The 19,185-nt window shown below is 40.8% G+C and overlaps 1 protein-coding gene across 1 annotated transcript in view; it reads right to left on the reverse strand.

Moving 5' to 3' along the window:
* Positions 1–349: 349 nt before the first annotated feature.
* Positions 350–19,185, reverse strand: part of MGAT5 (alpha-1,6-mannosylglycoprotein 6-beta-N-acetylglucosaminyltransferase) — a 245,542-nt gene continuing 226,706 nt past the window's right edge. Inside the window, exons 16-17 of the mRNA XM_054043734.1 lie at positions 12,873–13,030; positions 350–8,063 (exon numbers count right to left, since the gene is read on the reverse strand). Coding sequence (XP_053899709.1) covers positions 7,865–8,063; positions 12,873–13,030 — 357 coding nt within the window. The 3' untranslated portion in view covers positions 350–7,864. The remainder of the gene's footprint in view (positions 8,064–12,872; positions 13,031–19,185) is intronic.

The raw sequence follows: 19,185 nt of genomic DNA on the forward strand, positions 1-19,185 counted from the left end.
AGAATCCGAGGACATTCAGCTACTGATGTGCTTTCCTCAAATGAAATCTCATCTTTTCAATTTGTATATTTAGGTTGTTTTGCTAAATTTTGGTAAATTAAAAATACCAGATTTTATATCCCCGCACCTCAAGAAATACCTCACGTAAAGAACTGGCTCCCTAGCTGTCTTATCTGCCAGGATCCATTTAGACAGCATTGTTTACGGTTGTTTAATCACGTTTGAATAGAGAGTTTTATGACAGAAATACGGGCAGCCCACGACTGTTGCAATGCTAATCACATTGCTGTGATCCTTGCAAAAACTGCAGCTGGTGGAATTCCCATTTAAGCACATATACAATCACAAATCCAAATCACACAAGAAAAAGTTTATTGAAAAATAAAGTTCTCCCTAGTTCTCTCTACAACAGCAAAATCAAAGTGTAGTTCTATGCCATTAAAGTACACATTCAGACATTTACATATTTTTAAAGAATCCCATCCTAGTGAATTTCAATAACTTGACAATATGTAACCAGCCATTGCAACTTGTACTATGTGAATCAAACCGCTTGAACCTAATATAGTGGAACACAACCATTCAGAAAAGCAAAGAACTAAATTTCAAGAGAGAGTTAAAAATGAAAACGTATAACGTGAGCCTGACCCTGAAGTTCTTGTGTACATGCAAATCTCCCATTGACTTCAAAATTTTCTGTGAACAAAGACAGCAGAATTAGGCCCTTCAAAACTCAAAATACTTCATTATAGTATTTAAATTTAACTTTTTATCCGCCCACCCACCTTTTCTTGAATAGCTTTAGAATCTTCCAGGTAACATTTCTGACCCTAGTAATTTCCTTTTCCATTTGGCAAATACTGCATTTCCTTGTTCCTCCCTGTATTTCGTAGGGAGAACAAACCAAGGGGGTTACTTTCTTTTATGGTCTCCAGCATCAATGATTACAGCAAAAAATTTGTTAATGAATGCAGCAAATTCATTCCTGGTATAACCCTACTGAAGCTAATGGAGTGGCAGCAGGGATGAATTTGGCCCTGTGTGTTTTGTACTCTTATGAGGCTTGACCACTCAAGGTGCTGCACACTCTCCCCCGATCTAACAGAGCATTTAACGTCTTTAGCTTTAAGCAAATGGGTAGGCCCAATCAACTCAATGAGGATATTCACTTACTTAAAGCTAAACCATTGCTTCGTTAGATCAGTGCCAGTGTCCAGCACCTTGAAAGACTGAATCCTTGATGCACGGCCAGGGGAGGGTTGGAGTGGATTTGGCCCCATGCTTTGTAACAGTGACACCAGAGGGTTAGAACTTCCAGTGTGATGCAAACGTCTCCTCTCACAGAAATCAATGGACACATTGCCATTAACTTCAGTCGGAACAGGGAGGGGTCCATAATATTGCAATGCTGCAACATGCACCCTTATGATCCTAAAGAACTCGTGCACATGAGTAGCTTTACTCACCTGGGTAGTCCAGGTTAGTGCTGTTGGACACACAGTATCAGTCTAGAGCACCGCTAGTATTAATCTCTCTGCAGACAGCAGACGGAAGGCCATTGCAGATTTTATAGTAAGTGGATTTTTAAAGCAGGTTCTGTGTTTGGAATGTTGAGGTTATTCCTATTTTATTAGGGTTTAAAGCAGAGCAGATACTAGGTCTTAACTATTTGACAATGTGACATGAATTAAGTTAATGTTGAATTCTTGAAGGGTTGGAGTGGGTCTGCTGACTCACAATAGTATTGCTGTTTTTAAAGAGTATTAACATAAAAGGACTTAAATTAAAATGAAGCCATGTACAAGTATAAACATGAGGTTTGTGGTAGCTGAACTGTGTTAAGACATTAGCTCTGTGAACAAGGATAGGATTGATAACTCAACGGGAGACAGCCAAGCTTCAGCCGTTTGCATTTGCTATACATTTCCTACAGTCCGCACTCTGCTCAGGAGCCAGTTTGCTGATCCTGTGGACACATTTTTATTCTATTAGATAGCATTATACTGAAAAGTTTCAAACAAATTGAAATTTTTTTTTCTATAAAGCAGTTTAAAAATATGAAGGAAAAGATTTGGTTCAATAATAGATTTTAAAGCAATATATTTAAAGGTTGGATTTACAGCAACAGTTATTTAAAGGCCTCCTAAGCCTTCCCTGTTCTTGTTCCAAGCAGACTGATGCCAATTGAAAAATCTCATTGACTGGAACCGTCCCGAAGACAGTGGGACAAAGGAGAACTAGAAGTGGATGTAGCTCTGCTAATCAAGAGATAAAAGTGAAGTGGCTGTGGCCCAAATATCACAAAGCCATGCCAATATTTGTGGCCGTGCCAACAAAACTAGTACAACTGAATAAAATCAGAGCTACAGCAACAACTCATCACTCACTTCCCACTGAAGATTGTCATAATAGGAATCTGTCATCTGCGTTTTTCTTTAGAAACTGAATCCCCTCCCCCCCGGTGAATGGATATTTAAACAAAACTTCAACCTATTTAAAATATTAAATTATATACATTTTTAAATAAACGAGGTGTCATGGCAGAAAGATACATCATAGCAGTGAACAATTCAGAACCATTTATGACTGATAGATGCGCAAGAGAGCCTATCGTTGATAAAAGTAACTTAAAATGTGAAACCTTTATCCCATTTGAATCAAACTGTTAATCCTGTTAATCAAACTGTGCCTCCTGTTTATTAAAGGGAGTAGCTGCTTTCTTAATTTGAAGAAAACAGAAGAGTTGGTGGATGCAAAGGCTACCAGAATCTGATCCAGCCTCCTTTCAAGTCCATTCCAACATTGACTTTGACGGGAACGGAATCCGGCCCTAAATGCACTGAGCCAGACATACTTGAGAAAGCAATTTGGGCTTGTATATATTAAAAACACAACTCTAAGCTTCCAAATCATCTATGTAACTTGGGTAAGTCAGCCATGTAAAGGGGCAGGGCACACTAGCAGTTATGTTGCACTGTATTGTGCATTTTCAAAGTGGAGTACAAGCTAAAATCTTCACACCACCAGGCTGAGGTATGCAAGCACAATAGGTATTAGAAGCTGTATTGTACAGAGGGAAAAGAAACACAGGTTAATGACCTGATTTTCCATTTGAAGTCCATGGAAGCTGTGGGGGCTATGTACCTCTGGAAAAAAAATCAGGCAATAAATGACTTACAAAATGATGCAGAAATAGATAGAGCTGCAATTGGAACCTAGGAATTCCTGGCCCCCGTTTCCAAGGTTAGTCCTCTAGATCATGCTACACTGAAATCTGATCATAAGCTATCCAAAATCTCCTTTTCCTGCAGGAAAGACAAACATTTCTAATTCGCCAAGAGCCTGCCAGGCACTGAGTACCCCGAGTTCCCTCTCACTTATGGACTCTAATTGCATAAAGTCAGATACCCATGAAAAGCAAACGATTGTATTCTGGCTAGTAGTGCCAGCAAATGAACAAAACATTTTCAGGCACCCAGACTAATGCCTATCTTATATATTCCCATTACTGAAGTATCTGAGTACCTCACAATCTTTAATGTCTCTCTCTCATTTCCTTAACAAACTCACATTTGGCAATTTTAATAGCTATTTCCAGCTCTTCATTGTCTTCTTGTGGGGCAGTGTGGATCTATTTTGGTCCCAGGTCATTAAACAAGAGAGCTATGTTTAAATATTGCATTCCAATGCACTATCTTCCCATCAGACCACACATATTCAACAAAAGATATTACATTAACAATGGTGATTCTTTGCAAAGAACCAGTTATATCTTTTCCTTCATATTTCTAGACAACTTTTCTCTGCTATTTAAAAAACATTTTAGAAGTCACACTTAGTATTTATATAGCAACAAGGCCTTTTTAAAAACCCTAAAATCAGTGTTCCATTATACTTGTTCACACAGTGCCCACATTCCAAACATACATCCAAAAATAAAAAAGGCACATAAACATTAAATATTTGCAGAAGTAACTTAATGACATTAAGCAAAACACACAATTGTAACTAATAAATTACAAAGAGAGAAACAAAAGACACAACCATAAAGAAAACTAAGCCAAATATGCAATAAGCGTATCTAGTTGTACATGTGCAAATCAACTTGCATATATGAAATAAATGAGGTTTTTATTGGCATTTTTAAACAGTGTATATTTACCAACTTTACCTTTCAAAGGCAAGCCTTTTATGTTAACTTTAATAAATTATGTAAATTATTTTCTCAAGTTTTCTAATCTCATAGGAATAAGATTTTTCAAAAATCAGGTCACATACAAAAAATACAAAAGTTTAAAACAAAAGAATTTTTTGATTTATGACGGATATGTTTATGAGCTTATAATATGGTTGTTATACTTCAGTTTTGACACACCTGATTTCCATCAATTACAGGTCAGTGTATCCAAAATTAATTCTTGCAAAAACCTGAAGTCTGAAAAAGGAAGTGCGAGTTTCAGTGACAAAGTAAAATACATACATTAATGCAATCCCATCTTATAACCAATCATTCTTCCACAAAGCCATCATTCAAGTGCAGTATGTGGACTATACATTTATTATTTAAGTAAGAGGGGAAAGACTCAGCTTAATCATGGAGTTTATGACAGAAGATTGTGTGTCCACGTTTTAGAAAAAATGGGCAACAATCTAGTTCAACAATTTTAGTGAATGATTCATAATTTCTAAAATAATACCCTATGCATCTGCCTGAGTGCTTACTTGCAGAATGGAGTGTTCAGTTGTACAAGAACCCACTTGCTTATAAATTTAAAGACTATTACCACAGGAAAAAAACCAAAACTAAATGTTGATAGCAACTTCAGTTTTTTTCTATCCAATAAGTCTTCAAGGCAAGCCAAGCAGAATTTGAAAACAAAGAATATCCATATGTAGAAAGTTATCTCCCATGATCTAACATGCTTCTCTTTCAGAAAATAAAACTGAAGCTGCACATTGTAAGAGTACTTTTCCATTTGAAAAGAGAACTCAGCATCTTCAAGGTTTAGACACAACAACAAAACAAAGTCCTTGGAAATGTCTCTCATTGGGCAGGACTTTTGAAGGGAACAACAAAATTCCCAAAATTCTCTGTGGGAGTAGGATGTAGCCCTACTGATGATGCCCCCTTCCTCCCTCCAAAAAACAACAAAACAAACAAACAAAAAACCCACATTGATTTCTGCTACTGGAAGGAGCTTAACAGTTTTCTCTCCTCCTCCCCCCCCCCTTCCTCCAATATACAGTAACAAAATTCAGTAGCTCAGAAATAAACATAAATACTATAGATATCATAGCTCCCCCTGCTGTGGTAAAGACTGCACTGACAGCACTATATTACTGAACAACACAGTGCATCAGAGATGGCAGTATCAACAAACTAGCAGAAATCCTTTATCCTCAGTTTTTAGAGGCAAAACAAATTGTATTATGCCATGTGTTCCATACAATGGTAAGAAACAAGCAAGTGTGTATTTACAGCTTAGTGCCTTTTTTTTTTTTTTTAAAAACAGCAAATGTTTTCTAATTGTTATATTACAGTAGGCAATGGTGCTTTGGATTGTTTAAGCACGCACGCATGCACAAGTCTTTATTGCCAATGTATGATGTGATGTTCCATCTAACTTATTATATTTCTGATTACAGAAACTCAGGTTGCATCACAAAAAGGCAGATTCTGTTGTCACCAATAAGTTAATGCCAAGTATAAGGCCCAAATTGGTGCACATACTTTCTTTAAAGCCTGGGATTCTTCTGGCTGCACTCGTATCATATGTACAGGAATATGGAGAACACCTTAAAATGAACTGTTGAGGCACCTCAGATTCCAATCCTAAAAAAAGCCAAGAATCAGAGTTCCCTGGATATTAAAAGCCAATGCAAACAACATCCATGCTGACCGAGGGAATGCCTGCGACACTCCCAACAACTGCTCAATTTCTTTTCATACAAAACTATGCCTAATAAGTAACCAGTTATGTTCCATTTTTGTAGAATTATTGCAATTACAGAAGCTTTACTATCATTACATCCCAGTTATTATTGATAAACACTGCTGCACAGGCACCATATATACTTTCTGGATACTCAATAATCATTCAGGTACCAATTTCTATCTAGTCTGCAGTACGTGTTACATTGTGTAACAATGAAATGGGAGTGCTGAATTAGGGAATTTAAACGTACTTGAAATTACACTCAAGCTGGAAACTGAACTTTTACTTTTCTGTTAATTTCTCTTGATAATTTGACAGTTTCTGTCATGTTTCCCTTATTTGGTCTTTGGTAGGTCATGAGAGACTTCAATACTCTCACACAGATAATGAATGACAGGTATAAAAGATGAGTGAACCTGATATATTCTAGAGAAAAATATTAAAGTGCCTATACTTTCATTAATGGAGAGACTGGGTAGTGCTTGTTAAATCTTTACAAAGAAAGGAAAAAAAATCAAATTGAGGTTTTTCAGTTATGACTGGGAAATACTCAAGTTTTAAACCTGCAAGCTATGGTCTTTTTCAAATCCTACTGCAGACTAAGCAATTCATTTCCCTCTAATTTAACGTAACTTTTCCCAGCCACGAACAGTGCTTTCAAACATGTCAGCTTGTGCTGCAAAAAAATAGAAATTTACTCTTTAAAAAAAAAAGATACGTTTTACTATTTCAAAAGATTTAGTTCACTGTTCTAAACAAGTCTGAATTTCAATTCAAACTCTTGGTAATTAACTGTAGTTTTTAAATATATCACTGGCCCGCCTATTTAAAAAAAGGACAAAGAATCCAGAAAAGCGATCAACAATATTTTTCTGAAGAAGTTTTCCTTCTCTCATAATTGCTCTTTAAAATATCTTCCTCTTTAAAAACAGAGCTTGTTATGAAGACCGTTCACATTCCTATGATACAATAATTATAGTTAGTTGATCCTTTCTCCATCTTGCAGTAATGTTTTAAGTACTGTAAGATATAGCAAACCGAGGCTCAAACCATATTGCTCAAATGATGCGGAATACTTTTTGCTTCACACAGTACTTTGAATAGGCAGACAACAACAGAAGCATGGGCAAATTCCAAGGATCGCTCTCTAAACAGACCCAGTCAACTGATGACAAGTCCATTCTAAAATGGCCAGAGTATGCCACAATCATAATCAGTTCTCAAGCAACAACAGGATTTGTCACACACTGGCAGCCACTGATCCTCACATGCCCAGAGCTGCCTGTTTAGAGTGCTCCGGTACAGTAGTTGTGATGCAGACGGTACCTTGTAGTATGTGAGGATCTGAAAAAAGGACTGGGAGCAGGCAGCTATCTATTGTTATTTGTGTTACCTTATGGTTCCGAGTTCTTGTGAAATGCACCATTTTATAGCCATTCAAGCTGCAGCAGCACCCAAAATAGTGCCCCAATAATAAATGTAGTCCTCTCCCCCACCCCCCAAGCGCATTTTTTTCCCAATTTTGTACTGGAATGATGTTCATATTCTTAGCTGATGATGACGGGATGTTTTAACATGTTAAAAAAATAGAAAACACTTGTTTCATCCAAAAAACAACAAAAAAAAGTTTGATGGGTCTGGGAATTTTCTATAAACTGTTCTTCGCCATGATCTCCAAATAGTTACAAAGCATGGAACGTCATTTCTCTTCTCCTTGAGTAGGTGGAAGATTTCAAAGAGCTCCACTGCAAGTGTTCACTTAGAAAAAAAATAAAAATCATTTCAATTATGAATCCCTCTTCTCAGAGAATTCCGCTTGGCAGCATTTGCTCGGCCTGCAGCAAGACAACTGGACAAAAGTGCAGGAAGTATAAGTAGTTCTCTCAAAACCACTTTGTTTGTCCCCAAACTAAAGCAAGGTGCTGCTGCTATAGACAATCTTTACAAAGTGCAACCTGTCCCTTATTATAGTCTCTGCAGGGGCAGATTCGTTTGTGGTTTGGATGGGATCCTGCACAGCTGAACAGCAAAAGATCGCCCTGAAAAATGCAGTGTTTCCTGCTTTCATCAAAAGATGGGACCACGATATCATTTGCAGATTCAACAGTATGGCATTCCACGTTATACCTATAAAAGCAAGACACACTTGTCTAAGTCACATTCCCATTATTCATTTATAGTAATTCAGGGAAATAATTTTCACCCCCAAGACTACAATCCTAAGACTACAGCCGTACTATAAAAAGCCCAAAAAAACCTGAACTAGAGGAGTAATTAAATCATACCATGATATTACACTACACAGTTTCCAAGTAAATACTCAGCCAAACAAAAATAGGTTAATATAGATCATATAATAACTCCTGGTTTATAGCAACAGACAATGGGCATAAACAGAATATTAGTCATTTTACTTTCCAAGTTTCCGATAATAGCAACCCCTATTCTGCCTATTGGTGCTGGAAATTGATCAAGGTTTATGATGCTAAGCAGCAACATAAAATGCTTTCATTCCATTAGGAGTCTGGCTCTGTTCCTACAGAAAGGTAAGCTGGAAATGTTAAGTATTAAAAAACAATAAAGAAGTTTCAAACTATGTTAAACTGACAAGCCTCAGAGTCCTGAAGAAATGGGACTGGTTTTGTGATGTGCATCCCTACCTTTTTATTGCACTGAATTGTGCAGGGATAGGAGAAGCTGAGATTGGTTTGTTTCATGAAGTCTTTAGAACTTTTTGTCAACAGTACATGTAGCAGAACGTATGGGTGTTAAATTGGGAAACAGTCAAGAATGAGGGAAAATCACAATGCAACAAAACTTTTTCAAACAAAATTTTTGATCTTGTGGTATGAATTGGAAGACATCCAGTCTAACATTCCTCCTAGAAAGTTTCTTTGACTGCCTCTCTAGTTCTCCATTTCTCACTCTCCATCTTATTCTCAGTATAGAATCCATCTGTCTCATTTGCTTCAGCCTTCTCTGGACATGGTACATCATTCCTGTACCTCCTTCTACTCAGACTATATTACCTATGAAATGCTCTCAAATCTTTGCTATTTGTCAGATAAAATACTATAACCCAAGATGGGCAAATTTGGTCTGCTGAGTATCTCAACTCTTAATGAAGATTGGACCAAAAAGGTGCAATATTTTCAGTGGACAATTATTCACAACGAGCAATCGCAGACATCAAATGCTAGTCAGCGTGCACAGTTATTTCCTGTAACATAATCCTATCTCTGCTCTGATTCTGGTTTAATCCAGAAATGTAAAAAGCTGTTCTTCTAATTTATCATCAGACTTCTCCATTGGGGACATATTTTGCTTACATTAAAGTTGTATTAGCTTTATATTGTATCTTCCATGCAGACAAAGATCTGTAAGGGAGCAATTTTTCCACATTTAAGCACAGTATAGACCAATTACAGCTGGATAAATACAGTAATAGGGCCATTCTGCAGAATTAACTGCACAGAAGAACTGCAATTAGGATTTTCTCTCCATAAAGTCTCAGTCAGACCAGTGATCCAGAAACAAAAACTTTTGTGTCTCATTACCAATAACCTGATCCAACCACTGTCATCTTTTGTAGTACATAAAAGTATCATAAGCATTAACATAAGTGCTTTTTTCATTTTGTTTTTGGCAATACATAATTCAGATGTTGGCTTCTTTCCAATCAATGTGACCAGAAATTCCTGGTACAGGGTCATTTCTCTACAGAGGGCCTTTCCCATTATATTTGATCAGAGGGGAAAGTAAGCTGGTACGGTCCGGTATGGCGTACCGGCAAGAGCCAATACACCGTGCCGGACCGCACCGGCTTCCGCGGCGGGGATTTAAAGGGCTCTGGGCTCCCCACTGCATCGGGGAGCCCAGAGAACTTTAAATCCCACTCGCAGCTCCGGTGCCCGGGCTGGGATTTAAAGGGCTTGGAGCTCCCTGCCGCTGTGGGGAGCCCCGAGCCCTTTAAATCCCCCCTGCAGCTCTGGCGGTCAGGATAGGGCCGGGATTTAAAGAGCCCAGAGCTTCCGCAGCTGCGGGGAACCCGGAGCCCTTTAAATCCTGCCCGCAGCTCCGGCAGCTGGGCTGGGGCCGGGATTTAAAGGGCTCGGGGCTCCCCACAGTGACCGGAGCCCCGGGCCCTTTAATTTGACCCTGAGCCCCGGGGGCTCCCAGCCACCTCTGCAGCTGGAAGCCCCGGGTTGATTTAAAGACCCTGGGGCTCCCAGCCACAGCTGGTGCCCCAGGGCCTTTAAATCTTGATAGGCCACACCTATTCCGGCAGTACCGGTAAGTCCTGTAAGTTACTTTCACCCCTGTATTTGATCATGTTTAAGGGGGGGAGGGGGGATTTGAACGGTCTTACGTCATGTCATACTGACTGATACCTAATGTATGAAACAGGAAAAGGCTTGGATCATATTCATTTAGCAGCATTCAGGTGTGTGTGCATAAAATACAGAAAAAGGACAAGTCACCATTTTCTGGCTGCAAAGCTGAAGTAATGTGGTTACCACTGAAAAGTCAGTTGGTCACTCAAATACCACTGTGTAGTAACTGTTGGTATTTTCCTATGCTGAGGCCAAGAAATAACTGTGATAGGTTAGATACCACTATGAATAAATGTTAACTATTTAAACAATGAGCACATTAAGTGTTTATTTTTAGTCATTCAGGAAAGACAGCTAATTTTCAGAATCCAACAAAAAATGATTCTCTTCACTGTTTGGTCTAGGCACCTCAGTATTTTAAGCAACCCTAAGAGATGAAAGCAAGACAGCCTGTCAACAGGATAAAAAAAGTTTTACATCTGTGTGGCTCTTTTCAGTTTCCAATAGAAGTTGCATAGCTTCAACGTTCCTTGAATACATAAAAGGCACGTTTGTGGTAAAATCATTGGAAATAGGACTAGCAAACCTAGACATCAGACTTCCTATTAGTCATCTGTTGCACTGCAATTTCTGAATACATTTGATTGACATTGTAAAGTGATCATTTTACACACATACACGCAGACACCTGAAAGTAATGCTGATTTCCCTAATGCAGAAGTGGTAAGCATTCTTAATTGACCCTAACTTATCTAATGAAAAGGGTTCTGGAGCCTACACATTTAGGACACTAGTGAGAAAGAGTTTGCAGAAATGCTAATTGTTAATTGCCAATGAATATGGGTGTTTCAGGATTAACTGGAGTCAGAGAGAGCAATATGAAAAAATATGAAGATAAATACAGCTTTATAAACATTTTTATTTACAACTGCATGAACAATTGCCTCAAATCAGCTATTATGGAATTTTAACCAACTGGCAACTGTGGCAACTTCAGCCGAGGGGTTTAACTGTAGTGCAAACATCCTAACGTTTAAGGGCACTGTGCAAAGCAGGCAGGAGGACAGAGACTGCTGCTCTCTCTCCTAAAAGCTGAGCTTTCTGTTGTGAGTATACTGCTGAGTGTGGGGCAGAGCTGGCACAGCACCTGCCTCTTTGCTGCAATACAGCACAGCAGGTGCCCCCTTCACTGTAAGCTGCACTGAAGGAGGGCTGACGTATTTCTCACCCAATCTTCCACCAGCTGGGGAAGAGGTCACAAAAAACTTGGGGCTGGAAGGGGAGCCAGGGAAGAGAACGGGGAGGAATAGAGAGAGGAGGATTCAGCTGGGCAGACTCTATGGCAGAGGTGGCCAAACTTACTGACCCTCTGAGGCGCAGACAATAGTCTTCAGAAGTTGGAGAGCCAGGAGCACCACCCTGCCACAGGGCAGAAGCCTCGAGATCTCCCTTCCCCAGTCTGGTAGGTGAAGAATGGGGGTGGGGGAGAGGAGCCACACTTTAACAATAAAAGAGCCATCCCGATCTATGGCAAAGGAGAAGGATGCAGGAAGACAATCATTTGTAGGTGAAAATGTGGACACAATTGGAGGGAGGGAGGGAAGCAGGCAGCCTGCAGGCAAAAAGTGATTAACAAATCAGCCAGTTATTATTGTTTAGTGGATCATTTTCTTTGTTAAAATGATGGACTTTATGAGCTTGTATTGCTCAGTAAGAAATGAGTAACATTTCTGGGGTGCAAGACCGGGATTAGGTATATGTATATATGGGTGTTGCCCTATATATAATTCAAGAGTGGCTGGACATAGCACTCTTGTATATGCCAGCAGGTGACGTGCACACTAGAGGTTGGGGTGAGTGGGCAGAGAGGCAGCTCACATAGCAAAGTGGGCCTAGTGCACACCAGACTGGAGAATTAAGGGGGCACAGCTGTCCTACGATCCAGGGTAATCAAGTTAACTACCCTAGAGAGACTAAAAGTTATCAAAAAACCTCTTTAAAATGATTTACAAGAAAATTATTTACTAAGAAAAAGCTTTCAAAGATTTACAGATTGAAGATCAAGTGAGTAGAGAAGATGCTCCAGACACTGAAAGTTCTGATGCAGGTCATGCAGCGGTAAGAGGCTGTCAATTCACCCTGCTCCTTATATCCTCGGTATGGAGCACGAGGAGAGCAGGGGCATGTGTGTGGACCAACGGAATCTGCCTGTGAGAATACTCTGGATCCAGGTGCATGAAGCGCATGTGTACCCAGAGTGGAATACAAACAAGGACCAGCACTCAAAGAAGAAATACTAAGAAATACTAAGATTCAAATGGTTAGAACAGTTGTAAGGCTTAAACTTTGCATTTTAACATACTGTATTTAAATTAGAATGTATGTTGCTGTTAATTAACATTTATATTAAGAGACTATTTTAAGGCAGCATATGCACAAAGTCGCAAATTTAAGATTTCTTTTTTCAATTTTAACTCCGCTTTTCAGAAGTTGAGAACTTGACCACTCACCATTACAGATGCATTAGGACTATTTCCTCCCCTCCATAGAATGTACTTTATATAAGGTACCCAACTATATTTCCATACTCCTCAATACTTACTTCAGCAGATCCTTGTCTTTGTTAAGGTGCTGGAAGAAGGATGGCTCACAGATGAGCTGGTTTTCCTGACAAACTTGTTTACATGATTTTCCGGGTTCAGTAATTTTTACCTGCAGTGCACTTAATGGGGGCCACATCACTTGCCCGTGACAGAAATCCTGCAGTGACAAAGTGTACAGTATTACACAAACAGTCTTTGAATAAACTTTTCTATGGTTAGGAAAATAGCAGTGGTAATTAAAAGCCAAGAAAACTTTTTTTTTTTTTTTTTGGCAGCAAGACCATCTTACCTGTATTCAGCTGATAGATTATGAGTTTTAATAAGAGGAATTATCACAATGGATCTCCTAGCAATAATCTGACACTAGCCAGTATCAGATGCTTCAGAAGGAAGTGCAAAAAGTGCTGTTCTTCCTCCAAGGAGAAATGTCTTCCTATCTCTAAGTTAGTGGTTGGCTTATGCCCTGAAGCAGGATGGTTTGTGTGTCTCATTTGTAAACATGAGATTTAATATGATCATAGATGTTCTCTTTATCCATACATATCTAATCCATTTTTGATTCCCTCTTGCCTTCAGTGATATCTCATGGCAACAATTAGTGCTAAACAAGTATTACTGTTAGAATGACACAGATACCACCAGAAAGCCCTGGTAGAGAATCATTCCAAAAGCTGATTATGTATCCCTTATGGAAAAAAGTTCCCAAGTGCATATGTCTGCCCCAACTTGCTCCTTTCCAAATGCTTAGCCATAGAGTCAGTGACCCTTATATAAAGACTTAGTTTGATATGTTATGTGCTTTCTCTCTAGACCAAGAACAAGCATTCATGGAGTTTGTTTCCATCTCCTAATGGAGCTACTGGTGACATGACCACCCACACTGGTACCGACTATGAATAACGTGAAATCTCCTATGTGGTTACTGCAGAGAAGGGAAAATTAATATTTTGTTCTAAGTGCACCTTTTGGTTATTTGTTTTATTTCCATTTACAATAAAGGGGGTTAAAAAAACGGGCAAAGTACTGAAAGCTTATTTAAAATGACAGGAGTCAAATGTAAACGTTAGTCACCTCACATCTTCAGAGAAACAGCAGCTTTAAATACAAACACCACCCCATGTTATTGGCTAGTTCTTCAATCTCCCCCCTAACTCCCTTCAAAGTCTGGGTCAAACAAATAAGCCCTCCATAAGTCAGGATGCATTTGAGTCTCCTGGGACCCTTATAGACACTCAGACTTAAAAATCAGAAGGGATCATCATGATACTCTAGTCTGACCTCCTGCACATTGCAGGGCATAGAACCTTACCTACCCACTCCTGTAATAGACCCCTAACTTCTGGCTGAGTTACTGAAGTCCTCAAATCATGATTTAAAAGACTTCAAGTTAGAGAGTCCCACCATTTACACTAGTTGAAACCTGCAAGTGAACCATGCCCTATGCTGCAGAGAAAGGCGACCCCCCCTGCCCCAGGGTCTCTGCCTTCTGACCCAGGGGAAAATTCTGTGATCAACCCACAGACCCAGATCTGTCCTTCTCTGTCACTTCCAACTCATGAGCCCTCACTTTGTAGCAGAAATTCTTATTGTTAGTCCCTAAATGCACAACTTGCACTTTGCACTATTAAATTTCATCCCATTTCTATTACTCCAGTTTACAAAGTTGTCCAGATCATCTTGTATGATATTCCGGTCCTCCTCCATATTGGCTATACCTCCCAACTTTGTGTCATCTGCAAATTTTATTAGCACGCACTCACTTTTTTTTTTTTTGCCAAGATTGGTAATAAAAATGTTAAATAAGCTTGGTCCCAGGACCGATCCCTGAGGAACTCCACTAGTAACTTCCCTCCAGCCTGACAGTTCACCTTTCAATATGACCCATTGTAGTTTCCCCTTTAACCAGTTCCTTATCCACCTTTTAATTCTCATATTAATCCCCATCTTCTCCAATTTAATTAATAATTTCCCATGTGGAACTGTATCAAATGCCTTACCAAAATCAAGGTAGATTAGATGTACTGTGTTTCCTTTGTCTAAAAAAAAAAAAAATAAGTTATCTTCTCAAATAAGGAGATCTGGTTGGTCTGGCATGATCTATCTTTTGTAAAACGATGTTGTATTTTATACCAATTACCATTCGCCCTATGTCCTTAACTAATTTCTCTTTAACATTTTGTCCAAGACCTCGCTTACAATTTTTAACCTTTCTTAAAACTCGGAACTATATTAGCAATTCTCCAGTCATAGGGTATGACCCCTGAGTTTATAGATGCATTAAAAATCCTTGCTATTGGGCTTGCAATGTCATGTGCCAGATCCTTTACTATTCTAGGATGTGAATATAGTGACTGCCCGCCATCAGCCCCCAGCCAGAGACCCTGGCGCATGTTTACCTTGAGTGTGCCAGGTTGCAGCCCCTTTTCCTTGACTGACTGCTGCGTTTTTGGCTGCACTTCTCCCCCCACCTTCCCATATACGCACACCCTATCCGTGGCCTCATAAAGTCGTAGGACCTCTTAGTCAACGTCCCCCTAGTGATGGCCAAAGTGGCCCTGTACAACACCAGGGAAAGGATGTTGGCTGAGGGGGTTCTCTGCGACTGTGGGGCCTATTTCCAATCCCCCCTCTGTTCACATATCTGGGCAGAGTTCCTCTAGGCGATGTCCACTGGCTCCCCTTGACACCTTCGAAGAGCAGTGGGCGCTGTCCTGGATTCTCTGCTTGGTGTCCCCTTCAGGTTCCCTTTTTTTGGACCCTTTGACCTTCACATATATTCCGGTTATATTTTCTGTTGTCCCCCATAATATTTTGACTTCCTGGGCTCAGTGGATCCTCCCCATAGGCTGGGGGAGGGTCCTTTAGCCATGGGCAGGCTTGTGCCCGCCAGTCTCCATGGAACCCAGTAGGGTCAGCCCCCTTTTCTATTACCTCGAGGTGGGATCCAACATCGGCAACTCTACTAGTCACAACTACAGCAGTGCATCATGGAGGGAGAGAGGTGGCCTCTCAGGTGAATTAGTGCCAGGCCATTTAGAATTTAGGTAAAAACTAACACCTTTAAATTTATCTGGGAAGGCTACAGGTAAGCAGGGCAGATCCCAGAGCACAGGTGCCACAGGTTTTGTATGGGATTGACCAGTTTATAACTGGGCAGTTACCTTCTGTACAAGTTCTGAACTGATTTAATATGTGCCCTATATAGAGCACATAGCAATAGTCTGGGTGTTGAAGTAACAAAAGCATGTTTGAGAGTAGCAAGATCTGCATTTGTAAGGTGAGATACCTGAGAACATACTACAGGACAAAACAAGAGTAAATGAAATACCTGGACCAATACATGAAAATAAAAATCTGAAGCAGACACATTCAACATCACACAAAAAATTTAAACTATGCCTATAAATGATTTTTTAAAATCTAATTTCAATGCTTATGCCAAGTGACAACCTTGGGTAACTGAAGACCCATTCATTTGACCCTTCACTACTTTGCTGAAACAGACAGGCAAGGTCTCGATTAGTTCCACAAAAAATATCACCACCTTTGACGTAAACACCTGTTCACTAGGAACTGGACTGTGCTTTAACAAAAGCATCAGGAACAGTCATCAAAGGTAACAGCATGCAGTCACCATTAGCCTGATCTGCAACAGAAAATTGGTGATGAAAGGCTCTGTATCTTGTTGCCAATCCCAGGAACCAATCCAATCCTCTTGTCTATGGGTAAAATATCAAAACTCCATAATGTTTCTAAATGACGAACTATTACCATAAGGCACAGAATTGCCCCATTCACACTGCTCAATTTCTTCTTAAACTGGAAACAGTCTGCTTTTAATATCTTTCATGATTCATTTACTCTGTATTGTTTTCTGATTTCCCCTCCTTTCATTGTTAACTTTGATACCATAGGAACTTCAGTCTATTAGTGTGGAATCTTAAAGGATATATTCTATTGGTTCTGTAAATACAACAATACGTTAGCATTGTGTTATTTTCTGATAAAGGTGCAATAATACCTCTTTAATGTTGTAACTATGAAAGATAAGACATCTCATTAGACAGGTACTGTTGGAACTGGGGGCTTAATTTTGAAAGTGAATGAGTACCTGGCTACTCCCACTGAAGTCAAAGAGAGCAGAAGCTGCTAGTGCTTCTTAGGATCAGGTCCTGGATGAACAGTGGTAATAAAAAGGAGTGTAGTCATATTGGTCTATGTAAAGCATTCCTAACCTGTTATCTGCTTAGTTTGAGTTGCTTAGCAACTCAAAACAGAGAGACGGGTCTTTGAAACATGCTTAATATCCTAAATGTTTTAGTGCACTTTATTAACAGAATGTAGTATAGGTTTTAGCAGCCTACAGTTCAACCTTGATAATCTAAGGCCTTGTCTACACTACGAGAGTAGTTCGATTTTACTTAAATCGAATTTTTGGAATCGATATTGCAAAGTCGAACGTGTGTGTCCACACTAAGGACAGTAATTCGACTTTGTGAGTCCACACTAATGGGGAAAGCGTCGACATTGGAAGTGGTGCACTGTGGTCAGCTATCCCACAGTTCCCGGAGTCCCCGCTGCCCATTGGAATTCTGGGTGGAGCCGCAAATGCCTTCTGGGTAAAAAAAATGTGTCCAGGGTGCTTTTGGGTAACTGTCGTCATCCGTCCATCACTCCCGCCCTCCCTCCCTGAAAGCGCCGGCGGGAAATCAGTTCGCGCACTTTTCTAGTCAGTGACAGCGCGGACGCCACAGCACTGCGAGCATGGAGCCTGCTGCAACCATCACTGCAGTTGTGGCCGCTCTCAACGCCTCGCAACTTATCATACACCTTTCCCTGAGGCAGATGCAGAAAAGTCAGGCGAGGAGGCTACGTCAACGCGGTGATGGCCTGAAGTCTGAGAGTAGCACAGACCTCTCAGAAAGCAGGGGACCCAGCGCCGAGAACATCACGGTGGCAATGGGTCATGTTGATGCCGTGGAAAGGAGATTCTGGGCACGGGAAACAAGCACTGAGTGGTGGGACCGCATAGTGCTGCAGGTCTGGGATGAATCCCAGTGGCTGTGAAACTTTCGCATGCGGAAGGGAACTTTCCTGGAACTTTGTGAGTTGCTGTCCCCTGCCCTGAAGCGCAATGACACCCGGATGCGAGCAGCCCTGACTGTCCAGAAGCGAGTGGCCATAGCCCTGTGGAAGCTTGCAACGCCAGACAGCTACCGGTCAGTCGCGAACCAGTTTGGGGTGGGCAAATCTACCGTGGGGGTTGTTGTGATGCAAGTAGCCAAGGCAATCGTTGATGTACTGCTGCCAAAGGTAGTCACCCTGGGAAACGTGGAGGCGATCATAGATGGCTTCGCAGCGATGGGATTCCCAAACTGCGGTGGGGCCATAGATGGAACTCACATCCCTATCCTGGCACCGGAACACCAGGCCAGACAGTACATTAACAGAAAGGGCTACTTTTCCATGGTGCTGCAAGCACTGGTGGACCACAGGGGACGTTTTACCAACATCTACGTGGGATGGCCGGGTAAGGTTCATGACGCTCGTGTTTTCAGGAACTCTGGTCTGTTTAGACGGCTGCAGCAAGGTATTTACTTCCCGGACCACAAAATAACTCTTGGGGATGTGGAGATGCCTATAGTCATCCTCGGGGACCCAGCCTACCCGCTAATGCCCTGGCTCATGAAGCCCTATACTGGCGCCCTGGACACTGAAAAAGAACTCTTCAACTACCGGCTGAGCAAGTGCAGAATGGTGGTGGAGTGTGCTTTTGGCCGTCTCAAGGGGAGATGGAGAAGCTTACTGACTCGCTGTGATCTCAGCGAAACCAATATCCCCATTGTTATTGCAGCTTGCTGTGTGCTCCACAATCTCTGTGAGAGCAAGGGGGAGACCTTTATGGCGGGGTGGGAGGTTGAGGAAAATAGCCTGGCTGCTGATTACTCACAGCCAGACAGCCGGGCGATTAGAAGAGACCAGCGGGAAGCGCTGTGCATCCGGAAGGCTTTGAAAGCAAAGTTCCTGAGTGAGCAGGGTAACCTGTGACTTTAAAGTTTGTGTATTGAGAAGCTAAACCTGCCCCCGTTTCTTTGCCCAGTTAATGTTGACTATCCTATCCAGTTACATACCCCCTTCACCCCACTTCCAACACACGTTTCAAAATAAAAATAGTTCTACTTTGTTAAAGCACACCGTTTTCTTTAATACTGTATTCGCGGGAATTTTTTAAAACTGGGACGCAGACTGTGGTGCGGAGCGGGTGTACTGTAGTGGCGCGAATGCAGCTTCTAAACTCAAGGATTGACAGGC

The sequence above is a fragment of the Malaclemys terrapin genome, chromosome 11 (genome assembly GCF_027887155.1).
Source record: "Malaclemys terrapin pileata isolate rMalTer1 chromosome 11, rMalTer1.hap1, whole genome shotgun sequence".
NCBI lineage: Eukaryota > Metazoa > Chordata > Testudines > Emydidae > Malaclemys > Malaclemys terrapin.